The sequence below is a fragment of the Rhea americana genome, unplaced genomic scaffold (genome assembly GCF_003343005.1).
Source record: "Rhea americana isolate MKP2758 unplaced genomic scaffold, rheAme1 scaffold_204, whole genome shotgun sequence".
Lineage (NCBI taxonomy): Eukaryota > Metazoa > Chordata > Aves > Rheiformes > Rheidae > Rhea > Rhea americana.
In genome coordinates this window covers 1,010,163-1,028,557 of record NW_028186195.1, presented here as the reverse complement: position 1 = coordinate 1,028,557, position 18,395 = coordinate 1,010,163, and the positions used below count along the sequence as shown (strand labels likewise).

The 18,395-nt window shown below is 37.1% G+C and overlaps 1 protein-coding gene across 2 annotated transcripts in view; it reads left to right on the top strand.

The window, feature by feature from the left end:
* Nucleotides 1-12,336: 12,336 nt before the first annotated feature.
* The window catches only part of LOC146596271 (uncharacterized), a 9,342-nt gene continuing 3,283 nt past the window's right edge, over nt 12,337-18,395 (top strand). The window contains exons 1-2 of one of the 2 annotated variants that reach the window (XR_014895774.1): nt 12,337-12,362; nt 14,080-14,305. Coding sequence is in view for 1 of the 2 variants with exons in the window: in XM_085304242.1 (XP_085160368.1) it covers nt 14,120-14,197 (78 nt within the window). In the remaining variant the exon portion in view is untranslated. The remainder of the gene's footprint in view (nt 12,363-14,079; nt 14,306-18,395) is intronic. The other variant, XM_085304242.1, reaches the window with a different exon arrangement.

Here is an 18,395-nt window from a genome sequence, read left to right as displayed (position 1 = left end):
ACATCAGTGAAAGCCATATTGCTCAAAGTGGGATTTGCATAAACTGTGCACTAAAAAACCCTAATATTTAAAGTGTTAAAGTAGAAAAAAAAAATCCTTTCAAGCTGTATGACAACCTTATGAATATGCAAATTAGGATCCAAAGACAGTCTTCCACTAGTTTACAATAAATATTGAGGCACAACTGCAGAGAATCAAGTAGCAGATTTAGGTCCATAACCAATCTTTTTTTTGTTCTTTTTAGTCCAACACTTAGAGACCAATTTTATTGTAATGCACCAAATCTATTGAGTATTCCAGTCAGCTGATAGCATTTTTAAATCATACTTATTTTGGCATTTCTTATTGAAAGCAATCGAAGAGAAACTAGTGGTGATAAATTTGTTTGTTGAAAGCAGCCTTTCTTGTCATAGTTATACACTCTTGTAACTAGGACAAAATTGCACTATAAATTTACAGATTTATTACCCTTTTCTTTTTCTCTCCCTTCCTCCCCCACCTTTCTTTTTTTATTTTTTGGCAGTGACCAGCTTTTCCTGTTCCACATGCAGGGCTGTGTTCTGTAAAGACAGAATTAGTGTAAAATCTGTGGAGACTGCACATCTGTAGAGGGACAGCRTGGGTGGTGTCGGGGAGGAGATGCACTGAATGCGCCTCGTTCCTTACCCTGACAAAGACCAGGGATGGAGCTCGGGACTGGACTCCGTCGTGTACCGCGCTGGGTCCCACGTGTCCGTTGCCAGCAGCACTCAGCAGGGTTCTGGAGCACTGAGCTTGTGGCTTTAATTTCACAAATGTTCTCTACACCTGATATATTTAATAGCATGTAGTCTGTTTTATTTGTGTTTCAATAATCAGATGACTCAATTATATACTTTGCTCTGAGTCATTATCTGCGTATTTTATCTGCAGATAGCTTTTTCATGTTCTGTCTCCATCCAGTAGTAATAGCACCTCTATGACTGCAGGATTTGWGCAGTTCTTGTATATTTATAGTTAYCACAATATCCCTACAGGGGTTAAGGAAATTTGCTTCTCTTCACTCTGCATAGGAGGAACTGATACAAAGAAGGTCAGATTTTCCAAAATGTTTTATGTGCTTATAGGTACGTWGCTAAGAGATTTCTCAAAAATCATCCTGGTAACATGGAATTTAAACTGCTTAGACAACTTCGAAAAAGAACTCAAGACGCCAAGCAACTTCTTTAAGTACATGCATATTTTTAGATTAAGTGACCCACAGTTAGGCAGGAGGTTAATGTTAAAACCAAAAGTTGAACCTAAATCCTGCAGGGTATTACTGAAAAGGCCATCTTTTCCCCTGAGGAGAAGGAAGCCTGTGAAGAYTATTTCTCTCCTATATGACTGATCATGGGAATGGCTTAGGGATGTGCGAGGTGGGAAGGAACATCAGTGCCAAGTCTAGTTGTCAGCAGTGAGCTGCCCTGTTTCCACAGAGCAAATCCAAAATGCAATGCTAAAAATGCAGCTCTGTCAGCACTGCTGATGGAAAGGATATCAGTGTGCTTGACTGCCTCTTGGTTCTGCTTTTTAAAATCTTTGAGGCTGATACATGGCCAGATGCACCAATGAGATTTTCACTTAGCCTCAAGACAGAACACTAACTAAAAGCTGAAGACCAGGGAAATCCAGAAGTCTATTAGGCCTTATTAACCTATTACTAACACCAGTGTATCTCACATAAACTCATACTTTGGCCGCAATAACTGAGTATCTGACTACTTTCTAATGGTATATTTGTTAATACAACTTACATTGTCATGCAGGGTTTTTCTGGTTTTTTTTCTTCCCACATCTCTGTCATGCTACAGCTATTGACTCGAAGCAGAGTTACGTTGCTGTTCTGTAACTGAAAAGTTTCACCCCAGTGCCTGTTACCATCAATTTTGTTTGGCTCTGGTACTTTAGGATCAAAAGTGTTGTATTTTTTTCTCTAGATTTTAGGATTGTGTAACTCCACTGATTTAATTAGGGTTACTCCTGGTTTGTGTTCATTTGTGTCGGAGAAAAATCAAGTATCTGCTTTTTCTTTCTTATTTATTTGGCTGTGTGAAACACAGGCTTCAGAGAGCACCTAGAAAAATATACTTGCAATAYGCGCATGATAAGAAAGATAGCTAATGAGGGATAATTGAGTGGTTATATCACATGACTGGACACTTATGCAACTTATTTTCCATTCCATATTCCCAATTCCCATGTAAAGGGAATCCCTTCACATAATTAATCCGTTTCATGCAGTGCATTCTGCTGAAACTAGCATTTGTAATGCAAGTCCASTGTCTGCAATTTATCTGTATGAGCATAGCTACGTCTGGATCGGTTGCTGGTACACCTTTATATTTTCCTTCTGATTAAGAGGATAAAAGCAAAGATGTGTGTGCTCTTTAAGCTGTAATCTCAGAGGGTTTGTTGTACATGCGGCAATAAAAGTCTCCTGCATTTGACTAAATGACAGAGTGCAGCAGTTTATTGTAATTATGCTACAAAGGAATGAATATTATTGTTATTATAGTACAGCGTCACAAGAAGAGAAGAAAATTGTATCCCCATCTCTCCCTGAGAGAGTTCGCAACAGTTTGTTGCTTATGACTGAGATTTTCCAAGCAGCAGAATCAGGAGAAAAAAACACGATGAAGACCCAGTTTAGAGAGGCTATGAAAGAAAAAACATTTTAAACCACATTACCTTTTTTATCTTGAGCTACGACAGTTTCTAGTTTCATTTAGCAGGGATCAACGGGAAAACTGAGTAGTTTGAGGTTTGTTTCTTTGTTTTTTTAATAGGTTTAGCTAAGAAGAGACTGTTTAGGTGAAAGATGTGGCTGATGAAGGTTGAGGATTTGGCAGYGTGTTTTGAGGGCAAGGCCTCTTTTGTCACTCTGACTCAGTCTGGACTCTCTGCCTTAACGTCCAGGGCTTATACTGCTTTGCTAACCACAGGCAGTTGTGAGCCAGATCTCAAAAATACCATGTCATTATCTAAGTGTTTTAAAGTTTGGGTTTTTTTTAATAGCAGTAATAGAAAGATTTTGATTTTGTATTGTCTTCCAGCATCTTAGCTTTGAAGGTTACATCTTGGTCGGGTTTTCAGGATTTTCTCTGCAGCTCTAGAGACATGAAATGCTGTTTCMTTTCTGAAGGAAAATAGAACATTTTGTGCAATTTCATGATGCCAGAAATATATTTTAATGAAAAACGTGTTTAAAAAGCTGTTGCTGGAAACATCTGGAGACTCAAAATATAATCTGTAGGATTAACAGCAACCTGCTAAAATTAGGGTACAGTTTCAGTTCRGGGTCACTGCTCTGAAAACTTAGCTGTTTCTTCACTGAGAAACGAATGTGAGACTTTGTGGCTGCTTCTGGTGACTAAATATTCCAGGCTAGATATTCACCTTCAGACAAGGACTGAGAGAAGAATACAGCTTTTCTGAGCCTCAGGCAATGTACCATCGTGCCACCCTTTAGGCAGCTTTCTTTTTTTTTTTTTTTTTTTCCCAAAGCTCTGTACATGGATGTGTGAGATGATAGACACATTTCTTGATATCAGATTAACTGTTGCCCAGCAAAACATGAAGGAGCCAAGTAATTTCTGATCAAGGGCTAATGAATGTCATTCTAGTATCTACACTAAAGTAGGCATGAAACATGCAATGGAGATTAAATGTGCCTTTTAGGGAAGATGATAGGATAGAGTGAGGCATTAAAAAAAAGCACAGTTACAGTATTTCTGAAAAGTCAAAGGCTGTCATTCTCATCACAGTGGCAGTGGGATGGGATGTGAGCAAAACTCACTTAGAAGACATATTGATGGAAATCATTGTCAGATATATGAAAAGTCTGAAATTAAAAAACAAAATAGTACCAATAGAACAGCAGTTAATATAGGTGGAAAAAGCTATTCAGACTTGCCACAAGCCAAAATGATGAAAGGATATAAGAATGGAGCCAGTTATATCAGCACTTTGTATATTCTGTTTAAACTAAAACAGAAAAGTTCAGATGACAAAGCAGGAGGTAATTCTCACTGACTTCCTATGGCATTTAGGTTCCTAAATTATGTGGATATTTAAATAGTTTTAGCCATCATCCATAGACCATATCAGATTTTAGTTAATATTGGTAAAATACTCTAATCTTTAAGTGAATTTGCAGAATATTGATGTTAATCATTATGAAAAGAGAAGGAGAAAAAACAAAACTTCAYGAATACTGAAACACCATTAATGCTTTCTGTAGTGTTTTATTATTCACAACTAGAAGTGCAAAAATGAGGAGGAAGCAGAGGAGTCATCAGTTGCCCCCTCATAATCCTGACCCAGCAGGTACATCACACACACACACTTATAAAGGAAGAATAGAAAAAATCTCAGGGGAAAAAAAGCTATTCAAATTTACCAATTAAAATATATCTTGCTTTTAATTATCGTTTTCTTAACAGCATGATTCTGTTTCGATTTTCTTTCTGCTTTGTGTTCTTGATCTCATTTGAATTTCCTTGGCTTACTAGATGCACGTGTATTGTTCAGGTTACCCAAGTCTAGCATGTTCTGAGCTGTTTTCTGTGTCTTTCAGAATATATTCCTACATAAATGATCTCACCAAGAAATAAAATATGTTACTATAAATCCCTTTGTAGGCTTATAAAGAAATCCTCTGGTCGGAAGGGAAGTAGATACAGTACTTACTTCCTCACCAGCTACGTTCTTTGAGACTTGCTTGCCTGGGTCTGTGAAACGTGAAAGGCACCTCCAGTAAATCTGTGAGATTTCCAGSCCAAGGAACAGAGTCTTATTACAACGAAAGAGCAAAACTGCAAGCTTTTGTGTCCCCTGCCTCAGCTCAGATGTCTTTTTATTTGGAAATGACATGGTGTGGCTGGACTAATATTGTCAGGCTTGGTATTTGTGTGTCATTCACGCCTTCCATGCGCACATAAACAGAGGGACAGAAAGACAAATACAGCATTTCCCAAACAAGAAAGATGGATGTTTTCCTCTCAAAAAAGGTTTCATTAGAACTGATATGGCAACATGTGGATTCCATGGAAATGCCAATTCCAGCCAAAAGGCCTAAGTGACAAAACTCAATAAAATTAATTTTTGCCATGCGGCTCAAAAGGTTTGGACACTGGCACATTTTGCAGCAGTCTTCTACATCTTCTGTACAAATAAAGAGATTTTTCACACAACTGTTTACAATTGATGTGTCCCAAATGTCATCAGCTTTATTATTGTAAACTGAAGGGAAAATCAAGATTCAGACCTTTTGATTTCCAGCTTTTTTCTTTTACATTTTATTTAAATAGTGTGTAGAATTTTTCTTTATTTCTGCATTTTTTATTTTCTAAATTAATCTTACGGCAGGCCTCTGCCTGATTTTGTTTCCCTTCTTTCCTCCTCCCTACTTGCTCTGTATGCCTCTGATACTCATTCTCCTTTGCAGTTAACAAATGAGAATGTATTTTTGTGCAAAAGCTGTATCATATCTACTAATAATCCAGAATCATGGATTCAATTTTAGATAAAACATTTCCTCTTGAAGAGCAGMATGTAACCTTGGCAGCTTTGCTTTCTGTGCATGGCGTGTGCTTCTCTCTGATCCCAGCAGCGAGAGGGTGGAAGGAAGGTTTGCAGTGTGGTAGTCCGTTGGCTGCCTAATCCATGGATAAAGACAAGGTGGTTTCTGTAGCAGTAATAAAATGGTAAATCTAAAGCTCTTCTCTGAAATCTGGCATACAGCAAAGCAAGTGAGAGAAGATTCTTGTCTAGAGCTTCAGCCTCCAAACCACTTACACAACTTCATTTTTGTAGCGTGACAAAAAGCAGGGATAGGTCCCATTACTTAGTCATTCAACTGCAACTGCGTATTCACACTTTGCTAGGAGTCCTCTTCCAGTATAGTCTTCAATGTGCCCATTAATAGATMTTTCCACCCACTGTAGGGGTGTAAAGCATACCTAATGCTGGGGTAACAGAACAGTCCAAACGCTCTCCAAGACACGTGAAACATGGATTTTGCAAAGCTGTAAGGTCAGATATATTTTTGCCTTTTTATCAGTCTGACCAATTACTAAACTTTTTGCAAGCATCTTGATAGAAGAAAGTTTCACGGAAAGATTTGAAGGAAAAGAAGCTTCTGCTAATGTTTTCTGGGAATCCTTTCCCTTTGCGAGGGGAGGAGGAATATGTTTGGAAATGTAACAAATGTAAAATGACAGCTGTCATAACAGACTCCTGGGAAATGGCAGTCAAAATCTCTATGCATTTATAGGGTAGCCTATAAAACAGATATTTACAGGACAGACCTGAATCTACCTTTTCCAAGGTAAAGAATTTTAAGTATGTGAGTCTGCAAGCATTTTAGAATGCTACTTAGAATCTGAAGTCACATGTTGCAGGAAGATATTTACTACGGTAAACTATCTGAGCCTTTCTGCAGAAACAGTTGAGTCCAAAGTTGATTTATAGTTCTCCAGGAATAGCTGGTGACTCTAATTTTATCTAACCCAAATAAAGCAAACAAGTTTCTACCTTCTTTTAAGAGTCATATTTGCAAAAGAAAAAAGCTCTGTATTCAGATTTCTTGAAAAAATGAAAGCCTTTCAGATCATCTTTAACTTCCGTCTTTTGGTAAATGTTAGCCCAAACAGATACATGCTGTATCATACCGTAATTCAGACAGACAGACTGATATACATACCATAATTCAGACTCTCAAGAATTTTCTGAGTTGATTTTTAAAGCATTTCTGGTGTCTCTTAAATAAATTTTAAATACAAGCGAAAAATATGATCCAGAAAACAGATTGTTGAGAGTTGTAATTATACTGTATGCGCAAGAGCAAAAGCTTATGTTATCCAAAACCTTGTTTATTCTGGGGTGCAGATGTTGGAAAAGAATAGCATGCTTGATAGCAGAGGAGTATTATAGTAACAACAATAATTTCTCATTTCTATTACATTCATCACCATGGTGTCCAGGCACACTTTTATGGGGTTTGAGCAGTAAATAATCCTCCTTTAGTAGCTGAAGTAGTTGTGTTTGCATTGAACTGATCCAAGGCAGGAAGTAATGGAGAGTGGTGGGATACTCTACAGGGATATTTAATGAACCATGATCTTCTGCCCCAAGTTCCCTGAAAAAAGTTTAGGAAGGGCTTTGTACCAGATTCCTTCTGGGAAAGTGGAGCCAGTCCAGTCATGATTCAGATTAATCATAGAATCATAGAATGGTAAGTTTGGAAGGGACCTCTGGAGATCACCTAGTCCAACCCTYAGCGTAGCCCATACGGGGATTGAACCCAYGAGCCTGGCATTAGCAGCACCGTGCTCTAACCAGCTGAGCTAAACCTGCCCCAAATAAACTAGAGGAATTACAACAGATCACTTCTAATTGTAAGGCATCTTGGATATTGCAAATTCCTAAAAGGGGAAATCAAGGAAAACAAAGATTTTTTAAGTGAGGCAAAGTGAAAAAAAAGAAGGTGGGAAGACCTAGCAAAACAAGAGTGCTAGTCACTCTTTTTACCTGTGAGAACTAGAAATAAGACTGGAATCAAAAGGAGGATTGAGTGCATATGATTTCTTGGGCCACCAACACGTACCTATAACACCTTTTATTATCCTTTATTTATGCTATAATATTTTCTTAATAATACCTTCATTTTTTCTCCCTTAACACTTCTGTGTGGAGAGAGCTGACTATAAAAGTCTGCCAGGCCAATATGCTTTCAGATCACGTTTTCACCTTCACACTCACCTACGAATTCCCTCTCACACGATGCATTCAGAATGTTTTCATTCCGTTTTGTTATCACCTGTATATTAAGACCATTGCTTATAAATACAAGTCTCTGATTCTGATCTTGTATTACCCTCAATTATGTGCTGCATCCAGCTACGGTCTTTCATCCTGTATTTACTCTGTCAGCTCTTCAGCTCGAGGATAGTTTTTTCAGCTAATGTTTATACCGTGCCTAACACAGTATTCACATGAGGCCAGAGTTACCAGGGGGAAATCTGCATGGAAATCTGAGTTCAGAAGAGGAGGGGTTCAAAGTAGTGCATAGCATAAAGAGTCTGAAAAGAGAAGGGGCAACTTTTATTACTGTCCAAAATATAATCGCCATTTCAGGCTGCTGTTTGAGAGATGACGATTATGAAAGTGAGCTGAAACCCATGCAATGGATATATGCTTCCCTAAACAAAGTAGAACAAYGTAATCCTCTGTTTATTTTACTTACTGCAAAAGACAAAATATTCCCATGATCATGTTTTACTAAAAGCATGGTCAATGGCACTAAAACAGTTGTTTTCTCTGCCTTGATCTAGAGTGTGCAATTCCATCTCCATCTTGTTAAGAACAAAGTTGTAATTTAAAAAGGAAGGTGGGGGGTATTTGGTTTACAAGGCCATATCCTTCATACAGATGAGTAATTAGAGTGCCCTAAATAGGGTAGTTTGCCTTTATCACTGCAAGGCGGCTACCTTTCATCAGACGAGCATGCAAACAGAGCGCTACAGAGCCTTAACACTTAAATTGTCACCATCAACTCAAGGTGTTATTAACAGTCACATCAAAGAGAAAAGCTCCCACAGTGAGATCAGGAGCTGCACAGTCCACAGCTTGTTACTGCGCTGTTGAGCAAAAAAACTCATTAAAGTTGCATTACAAGAAAGTAGCAATAAAAGATTTCATTATTCTTCTAGCCTTGCCCTCCCTCCCTTAGAAAAAAGAATTAAGCACAAACAGCATCAGATGTGCCTTGAAATGAGAATGTTTCATTCAGATATAATGTGTGAACAGTGGGATATAGAAGAATTAAAATTGAGGTGTGAAAAAGATGAATCATTGGACAGGGGAACACACAATAGGTATATATATGTATATATACAAGAATGTCCTCATCACTATTGGCTGTAATAAATAATTCACTTGAGGTAGGATAGAAATAAGATCACGTCCATATTACTGCTGCAGAGTTGAGTCACAAACGGTAATAGGGCTTGTTGGAGCTGTGAAGAGCCAGACCATGCCAAGCTCTGCTCTGTGCTGAGACCCGGGAGAATCCGACAGGCGCCGCGTGCAACCCTGAGCCCCGGAGCAAGGAGCGAGAAACAGAGCTGTCTCCATACCGGGACATTGCGGGGTGAAAAGAACAGAGGAAACTTGCAGAAAAGTGAGAAGAAGGAGAGAAAAGGTAGAAATATGTGAGYGGGAGTGGGTAGAGAGGGGATGATGACAGCCAAAATACAGCGATAAAGGACCTGAATGAAAGGACAAAAGAAAGAAAGCACCTTAAACATAATTACACAGAATAATCCCAAGAAATACAAGGAATATTTCTTTCAGAGGACACGCACAGAGTTTAACGAAGTGCACTCTGTGTGGCCTGCAGAGTTTGGCCTACTCCTTTCAGCAGGAGCTGGAGTAGTTGGCCTGCCTGGAGCGTGCTCTGCATTAGCGACAGAAGAGAGGCGCCTGGATAGACTGTCAGTACTAAAGCTGCAGTTTGAGTTCCTGCTGCTTGGCTCAGGATGTCTGTCATGTTTCTCTCTCCCTCTCTGCAGTTTTATTACTGACTAGAAATGCAGCCAAACTTGAGATGAGGTGCTGATGGCGTAGTGTATTTGTGTGGCTCTTAGTGAAGAAAGGACTAAGAGGAAGGAGTTACTAGCTAATCATCAGCACTGGAGGTCAGTATTCTTCGGTGAGTGGCAGTGCTCCGAATTCCCTGCCCTTTAGGTTGCTGATTTAGTGTACCTGTTCTCTTTGGTGGCTGCTGGGATCGATTTTCACCCCTTTCTTGAATACTGTGATCCACGGAGCAGCCTGGCAGAGAGWCRCAACTGGAGAGAGAGTCATCGCCGTGCAAAATGCATGCTCTTTARATCGCGCTAGGAGTTGAAGGCTGTTTTTTAACGCGAGGTAAGTAACAGTGCTGGACCTGGACCTGTATGACAACCAGGCCTTGATCTGTTTTTCTTTACCGCTGGACTGTTAACACCTAAATGAGAATKTGACCTCTGTGAAACGACTTAGGAGACCCAAATCTAGCCTCTGTTGGGCAGGTATCCAGACCRCAGAAGCGCTTATCCTCCTTCAGTGCTGAAATTGGGGAAAAAAATCACAAACATTTGCAGAGGGCTCTTTTAAATTATTTTGTAATAGTGAACTAAAGTCAGGGKTTTTTTTTGTACTTTAACTAGGTCAACAGATTAAAAGATCAAACATTTCTATTTAAATCTTTACCTAAATTTACCATGCTGAAAGTTCTAGATTTGTGTATCTAGGTTTTGCCATCAAATGAGTAATATTTGAWTCAAAGGTAATAAAACCATTGATCTGCAGTAAGACAATATTAATATTAACATATAGCTTTTATAACTAACTTGCTGCCAGATGAAAGGGCTTTTTAGCACTGATGATTAAAGTGAATGTAAACCTTTGAAAGCCAGATTTGCATGTACAACATGTTGCATTAATTCCAGCAGATGACTTGGAAGTGGTTAGTTTATTTGGAGTCACATTGTAAAGTTCTGGAGAACAGACTTACTGACTTGCAGAGGAAATAACTGACCTCTGCTAAAATATGGAAAATTTTAATAGCGTAAAATATACCAGACTCATATTTTAGCTTAATTTAAATTTTCTTGCAGGTCTATTTTTCAGTAAACGCAGTACACGATTTCCATTGCCATGTGGAATGACATGAGCACTGTCACTGGTGCTCAAATTTAGATCAGGTCATGTCAGGTAGGGCATCTTTGTTTAACTATTACCTGCGAAGGGGATGAAGCCAAATGCTTTGCTTTAGGYTTTATGACTCTGCTTTGCCAGAGTGATAGTTTCACTCCTCTTCTCAATTTTTGCTTTTGTCGAAACAGAGAGCTTGAGACTGGGAAAAAAGATCCAATTTCAGATTGAAAATTTGAARCGATGAATTTGATTGTATCATCTGAGATATCTCAGAATATCAAGTATACAAAATGGTGATTTTGAAGGCACAAGGGACAGGTAGACAATTAGTTCCAAAGTCAACACAAAACTGTCTTCTCTGCACTTGTTYGAAGACAGGCTAGGGATGTAAATTACAGTAACCTTTTCTTTTAACAAGTTTTAATGCCCTGAGGTGCCCATTTGTGAATCCAGAATTTTTGTGCACCGTATCTTTTAAAATCAAGGTAACAGCTGTGTTTGCATGGACTTCAGGGGCTTTGGATCCATCCCAATCATTATATTGCTCCTTTTTGACTCCTAGCCTTTTAACACTCAGTAAAATAAAATAAAATGAGACCCTTTATTTGCAGTTCTCATAGTTGTGGATTGAAGAAACTTTCTGCTGCTGAGAGAATGCACTTCCTTCTATTCCTGAAGTACTTCATATTGCATTAGCTGTAGTTTTCATCCTGTAGGTAGCAGACAGACATCCTAAAAAGCACAAAGCTTGCATAAACTCCTTATTATTTACTCTGGTGTTTTGAAAATCAGTCACAACTGATGCAAATAAAAATAATGCTATTGGGTTCATCCAAAAAAGTACACATTCAATGTTAATGACCATGGAGTCATGGTTGGAATAATTTTGTGTGACTTCGTACAAACCATTTAGCTGCTCCATGAAATGATTATAAAGGCTTTTCTGATTCCCAGGTGCAGTTTGACGCTTAATTAACTAATGCCTGCAAAGCACTTTAAGATCTCAGATGAAAAAAAAGATCTTAGATGAAAAGTATTACAGAAGAGCAAATATCATTATAAATGAAATATTTTGAGGAAAAAACTCGGAGCAGTGATTGAACTTTATTTGTATCTGGAGTATTCAACTTATGCTAGGTGAGGACAGATTTACTCCCGACGGATGTTTGCGGTTATATTGACGCAATGGCATGGTTTGCATATTTATTTCTCTGTTCTACAGGAATAATTGAAAAGCCTAGTATTGGACTGAAAATATAATTTGACATCATACTGAAACACACTCTCAAAGGAATTTTCCTGCCAGCAGTGAATTTTCATAGCGATTATAAATTAGTCAAGTTATTTACATCTTTCACTCTCACTTCGCTTAATGATAGTCAAATAAAAAAAACCTGCAAACTATTTTTCCTAATGTTTGATTTTTTTCTGTATAATTATGCCCTAAAGGCTAGTTCTTTATAATCAGTCTACAGCCGTTGATGAATGCAGAAAGGACAAAAAGGGGAAGAAAATACTCARTGCTTTATGTTGGACTATGCTTTTCAAAAGTGATCTTCGTGTCATTCTATCCCTCACTCTGGTGGTTCTTCTGTTTATTCACAGCAYGAGGTGATATCCTGAGGCTGTAGGATGAGCAGGTAAGCTTTTCAGCTTTGGATGTCCTCTGGCCTTTCAAGATCAATAATAAAAATTGGGTAGTAATTTCCTTATCCATCCTTATTACCAAATTTCTCAGGAGTAGAAATTATTCCTGTTGAATCATCAGGACCCTTTCATCCTTGCCTAATCTGCATATTTACAATTAGAAAGAAGCCAGAAACATGTAAGTATACAAAATTGAGAAAAATAGTAATATACTTTAAAATGAATCTACACATGCTAATTATTAACTTTCTAGTGAGAATTTCTGAACTATTATAAGAAAAAAAATGAATTTCACCTAACTAATTTTTCCCTCACTGAAAATTCCATCGCAATTTTCACACTAGTTAATGGTACCAACAATAACAGTTACTGTTTGTTAGATATTCTTTAATTTCTCATTATTTTCAGTTCAGGATGTCATTCTACTTGTAATGTTTCATTCTTTTTCCCTATGCAAAATAAGCACAAARTGAGGGGCAAAATAAAATTCTCCATTTCCAGTTCCAGAAAGCAGTAAAGAAAACAGAGTTTGCCCATCTTTTTAGGGACTTCAGTATATCTGAAATCATCTTGTTTGTCACTCATGTGCTACTTGTATTACAAAAGCATAAGAAGTGCATAAGGAGCAAAGAGACTGGTAAATTCATGCCTTCATCTTCTAGTGCATTAAGATCCTCCTGCATGAAAGACATTATAAAATACAATGTACGATTAATACAGTCTATATAGATAAACTTCTGAGCCTTTTCCTATATTCTCCATTCTTAAAAGAAGCTAACATTTAAGAGACATATTTTTAGTGTTGTCTTTTCAGTTTTTCTTAAATAGCATCAGTGAGTTCCATAAGTCTAAGTGGAAAATAATCATAATCTCACCACTATTTAAAATATCTTGTTACACTTTTTATTTTCTTAAAATAAGTGATTTACAGAACAATAATTAAATGTCAGGAAATGAATTACAGATGAGATACTGACATTTGATGGTGTTTTGTAAACAGACTAAATGAGTCCAGAGAGAGGTAGAAACTATTGATGTTCCCATAAAAAAAATCTCCACAGAGCCTCTGGAAGGAGGATATGTTATTGAATGTAAATACAGGAGCCTGATCAAGGAGGACTGTAATCTATTAGGGAAAGGAAGTGGTTTTGATTCTCACTAATTTAAATGTGAAACTCAAGAGACTGTTTCCCACCAGCCATCATCATTTATAAAATAAGGATTATTTGCCCCTTTTTTCTCTCATCAGAGAAATCAGTCTGATTTTGCATCCCACAAATTTTATGAAATAAGCAGTTAAGAGGTTTGAAGATTTCCACTTCACAGAGGTCTACTTAGTAAAAAAATCTATGTTCCAAACCAATGTCAACAAAACAGACAGATGGGAAAAAGCAATAGAGCTGTGAAAAAGCAATAACCTTTATACATTAAAGTAATTTTTAAAAATAGGAAGAGAAGAACCTGGAAGATGTAATAAAATAATAAAGTGTATTTTAACAGACCACTGCTTGGAAGAAACAAAACAAATGAGAGAAGTGTATTGAATGTGACAGAACAGGGTGACAAATGTTTAAGGAAATGCAGAGGGCGGATTTTTTTACAATTACAGCAATTACTTGCCTAGGAAAAAGAGCAGTGGTTGATGAGCCACAAGAGTGAGAAGGAAGGGTAACTTTTTCCTTGTTTCTTTCCTTCTTCTCTTAATTTCAGTTGTTTCCATCTTGGCACAACAAAGAAGAACCGGTAGAGAATGCCAGAAGATGGCAGTTTGCAGGAACACTTCTGGACCATTTTGTCCACAGTGGCACAGGAGAACAACCTGCTCCARGTGCACTTTCCCCTAACTCCTTATACTCCATATCTGCAAGGAGGAAGTGTGCAGGCTACGACAGTCAAGAACAGCCCTACTTTAGGCAGGATTTAACTGACATTTGAGGTACTATTAAATCTTTATTGCTGCAAGAGTATTTAAAAAAACCATTCTGCTTGGTGTCAGTGAAATTTGTACAGCATTATAGTGACAGCAAATGCATCTGCTATCACAATAATGTTTTTATATGGTGGCCAAGTATTTCTTAAAGAATTCAGAACTGGTTCAAGTAAGTCCTTCTTCCAAAGCTTCATGCATTATAATTTTGAAGGAGAACTCTGATAGAATTTTAGCACAAAACCAGTCCTTAGCTTACCTGAAAAGGGTTATTCAAGTCTTTACTGACAGTTAGTTTTGGTGGTCATTGTTATATTTTTATCTATTAAGCCACCGTGGGGGATGCATAAAAAAGATACTGCCTGAACTGAGGAACTTAGAATCTAAACCGAACTTACTGTCTTGACGTACATTCAGCAAATACTGTATGACAACACAACAGGAATGTAAGATTTTGATTAATTATATGGAATAATCTAATTGCCTGAATTATTGCTTTATATTAAGTTAGTGTAGCAAGCAGATTTGATCATAAAGATGTATTTTTCCCACTCCTACATGTGTACTATAGATTCTGCGGTACAATCCAATGTGTAATCAGTAGGCAAACAGGTGCTGTTGAAGAGAGCTTTTCCCTGAGARAAATGAAATAGAGAGTACTGAAAATCCTAATTTAAGTCACTCTTTTAGCAAACAGTTTCATAGGAATTAAGAAAAACCAGTGAGGAGTGCATATTGAGCATACTGGGCACAGCTCTACACTGAYGAGACTTAATTAAATGTTTAAAGAGTGTGCTTCAATGCCTTTCCTGATGAAGTCTTGGAAAGTGAGAAGGACCCTATGTCCCCAGAAGCCTCTGGCTCRGCCACAGAATTAATCTGAGGGCTTGGCCAATTCCAGATGCACACTGACAGCTAGACACACAGGTTTAGGCACATGTGTAAAATAAATAACGTATTTTTGTGCATGTTGAATTACATCCTTTATCCTATATACCTCACATAATGTGAAAGAGAGAGAAGATGCGTTTCTTTATTCTATCAGTCTGTTTTGTCTGTTAGATGTAAGCTTTTATTACGAGTTTATGCAATATGCACTGCAATAAAGCCCTGGGCTAGGATATTCAGATGCTGCTGTTAAAAAAAATAAATGAGTATTTCGTGCTACTTTTGATCCAAGCAATGCTATTTTTTGTTTTACAAAAAGCTTAAATTAATAAGGCTTATGTGCAGCTGTAATGGAAATGATGTGGTCATACATCTTAAGTGCATTGAAACAGGGAGCAACATTCTCCGTGTCCTGAATGTTTCAAATTCACCAATGAATTGTGGCAGGTGCCTGCATCCTTGCACTTCTTTGATCACAAACAGAGTTGAACATGGCACTAAGTCCCAACAGATACATAAAATCAAGTGTGTTGCTGATAGGGATTTCTTTGTTTTCCTACTATTATTTCCCCAGAACAAAATAGGCAGTTGTGATAAAAAATTACATGGCAAAAGCTCCTTACTTGAGGGATTAGAAGTTAAATCTGTTTTTGTTCTAATTTCCTTCTGTTCTGTTTCAAAACATTGAGGAAACAAAGCTGATTTTCATTCTGTCAAAATTTGCAGCAGCTCAATTGTTTTTAGTATTAAATAGTAGAAATGTGGGCTTATCTCACAATCTTTTAGTGGAAGAAGTAGGTCAGAGAGTTTCCAAAGAGGAATTCTATTCATGGGTGAGGTAAATGTTCTTGCAGTTTATTCTCTATGCCTTCCCAATTGACTCAGACTACAGAAAAGTTCATTTACTTTAATCAATATCACTTTACCTCACGCCTCAATCAAAAAGTACTTTCTACAGTCAATAACAATTAAACAGACAGACATCAGAAATACTGATGGAGATGGAGCCAAGGGTTTATACCTGGTTACTTTCTCTTCCAAATATGTAACAGGACACCTGCTAATTGTAGAATATTGTATTAGTAAATGTTCTTTGGAGACAAAGTCAGGTTTACACTGTAGTTTGCTCAGTTACATGAAGTGTAAATGCAACAGTRTCATCAACAGGAGCACACACAAGATTTACTTGACTGGAAATAACAAATCTGGCAGATAGGGCCAAATTAACTTTTTACAGGGATATTTACAGGAATAATTTACAGGGATAAAAGACTTGCTACTAACTTGATATCCCACAGAAATAATCTGTGAGATCAGTTGTCATATTCTTAACAGTGAAAATGAGTAACTTGAATAATTTACATAAGAGATGGTATAGTTAATTTGGCACATGAACTCTTTAAACAGAAACCGTATGTCTCTCTAACAGGCAGTTCATCAAAAAGTTATCTGATTTACAGAGAAACTATCTTACAACATTCTTTGGCTTATTTTACAGAAGTCAGGCTGTCTGGATCATAATGATCTATTCTAGCCTTTCTAAATCTATAAACTACATCTTATCACCAGTCTTCTCAGGTACAAGAGAAAGTTTTTGCTACGGAGCCAGTTCATACATTGAGACCGCTCCACATGTCAACCAAAGCACAGGAAATAGGGATGATCAAGCTATGTACTTCAAAAGCACACTCCTGATTTGAACTAAATAGCTAATCTGAAAAACAGTAGCACTCAATACCTGTGAATACAGAACTAAAAAAAAAAAATAAAATGAAGAGCAAAGAGTATACCATGTGCTTTGGTTGATAAACAACACACTGAGGGAAATTCTCTTTCCAATGTCAACCATACGTTGGGAGGCTTACTGCTATACAGGCTTGCTAAAATCCTAAAATTAGTAATTAGTTTGAAAACGTAACCATGAAGTGTTTTAAAGATACTCTAGGAAGTTGTAGTACTACTATGTGTTAATTTAACTTAAAATATACTTCTTTTGTAAAGCATTTTTTTGAATATTGTAGCATTCATTTTTATTTCAATAGCACGTAGGAATTACCATAGAAAATGACCTCCTTGTGCTGCCATCAAACAACTAAAAAGTATCATAGTACAAGGTATTAACATTGCCTGTCATTTTATTTATGTTTTGTAAGATATGCAATACAGTGAAGGTCAGAAAGACCTCTAACTACAATAAAGAATATGAAAAAAGAACTGATTACTGATTAAGAACTGATTAAGATTCTGCAATCTTACTTCTTTCCTATTAATAGGGATCAGTTATCAATATCAAGRTATGTCTACCTAAATCAATTAGTTTAGCAAAGCTGGGAATCTGACTTCAGTCTACCCAGTTTAAAAAAAATTGTCATGATCTCCTTGTTTAATGGTGCATAAACCCTTCCCCCAACTCAGTATTAACAATCAATTCTGCAYGAAAAAAATATTTAAATACTTTAAAAAGCAGAATTATGTATGTTTATTACCCACTCTATAACTGTCTTTAAGTTCTTGATCCAGTGACAGGCTCATCAGGACATTCTCCTCACCATCTTTTTTGTATTTGAAGTGAAATAAAAATATAATAATGCTAAATTCAGTCAAGCATTTTCTGTATAACATTTCAAACTGTCACTTAAAATGTACAAACATTCCTGAGCATGGGAGATTTTTTTTCTTCTCCTACCCTTCTATTCCTTTGTGATAACTTCCCTAACAGTATCTTTGACAGCTAAACATGGTTTCTGACTCGTGATCAAAACTGCAAGACAACTCAGCCAATTCTTCCCCTTTTCTCTCTRCATCACAACATTCCTTTGCAGTGCTTGACCTATAAAAATCAAATCTAGTGCCCCCACTAAAAGACACTAGTTATCAAATAAGTAATTATTTCTGCTATCACTCAGTAAAACCTTTGTTACCCCAGCAACATATTTAACTAAGGTGGGGGGAAGACTGTAATTGAAATGTATAGGAAATCTATAACTTGCAAATGGAAACACAAAGAGAAAGGAGTGTAACTGGTGTGTAATAGAAGCACCACCTTGTGAGTTTCTGATGACCTTTTAGAGAAAACAGCAATGATAATTATTCACTGCAACGCTGCAGAGCTTCCCAACAGATAGAAATGTGTGAATGTGGATCTCACAAAAAACACTTTTTTTCTCATACTCTACAGGCTACATTTAAATGTCATTATTGTCCATAAAAA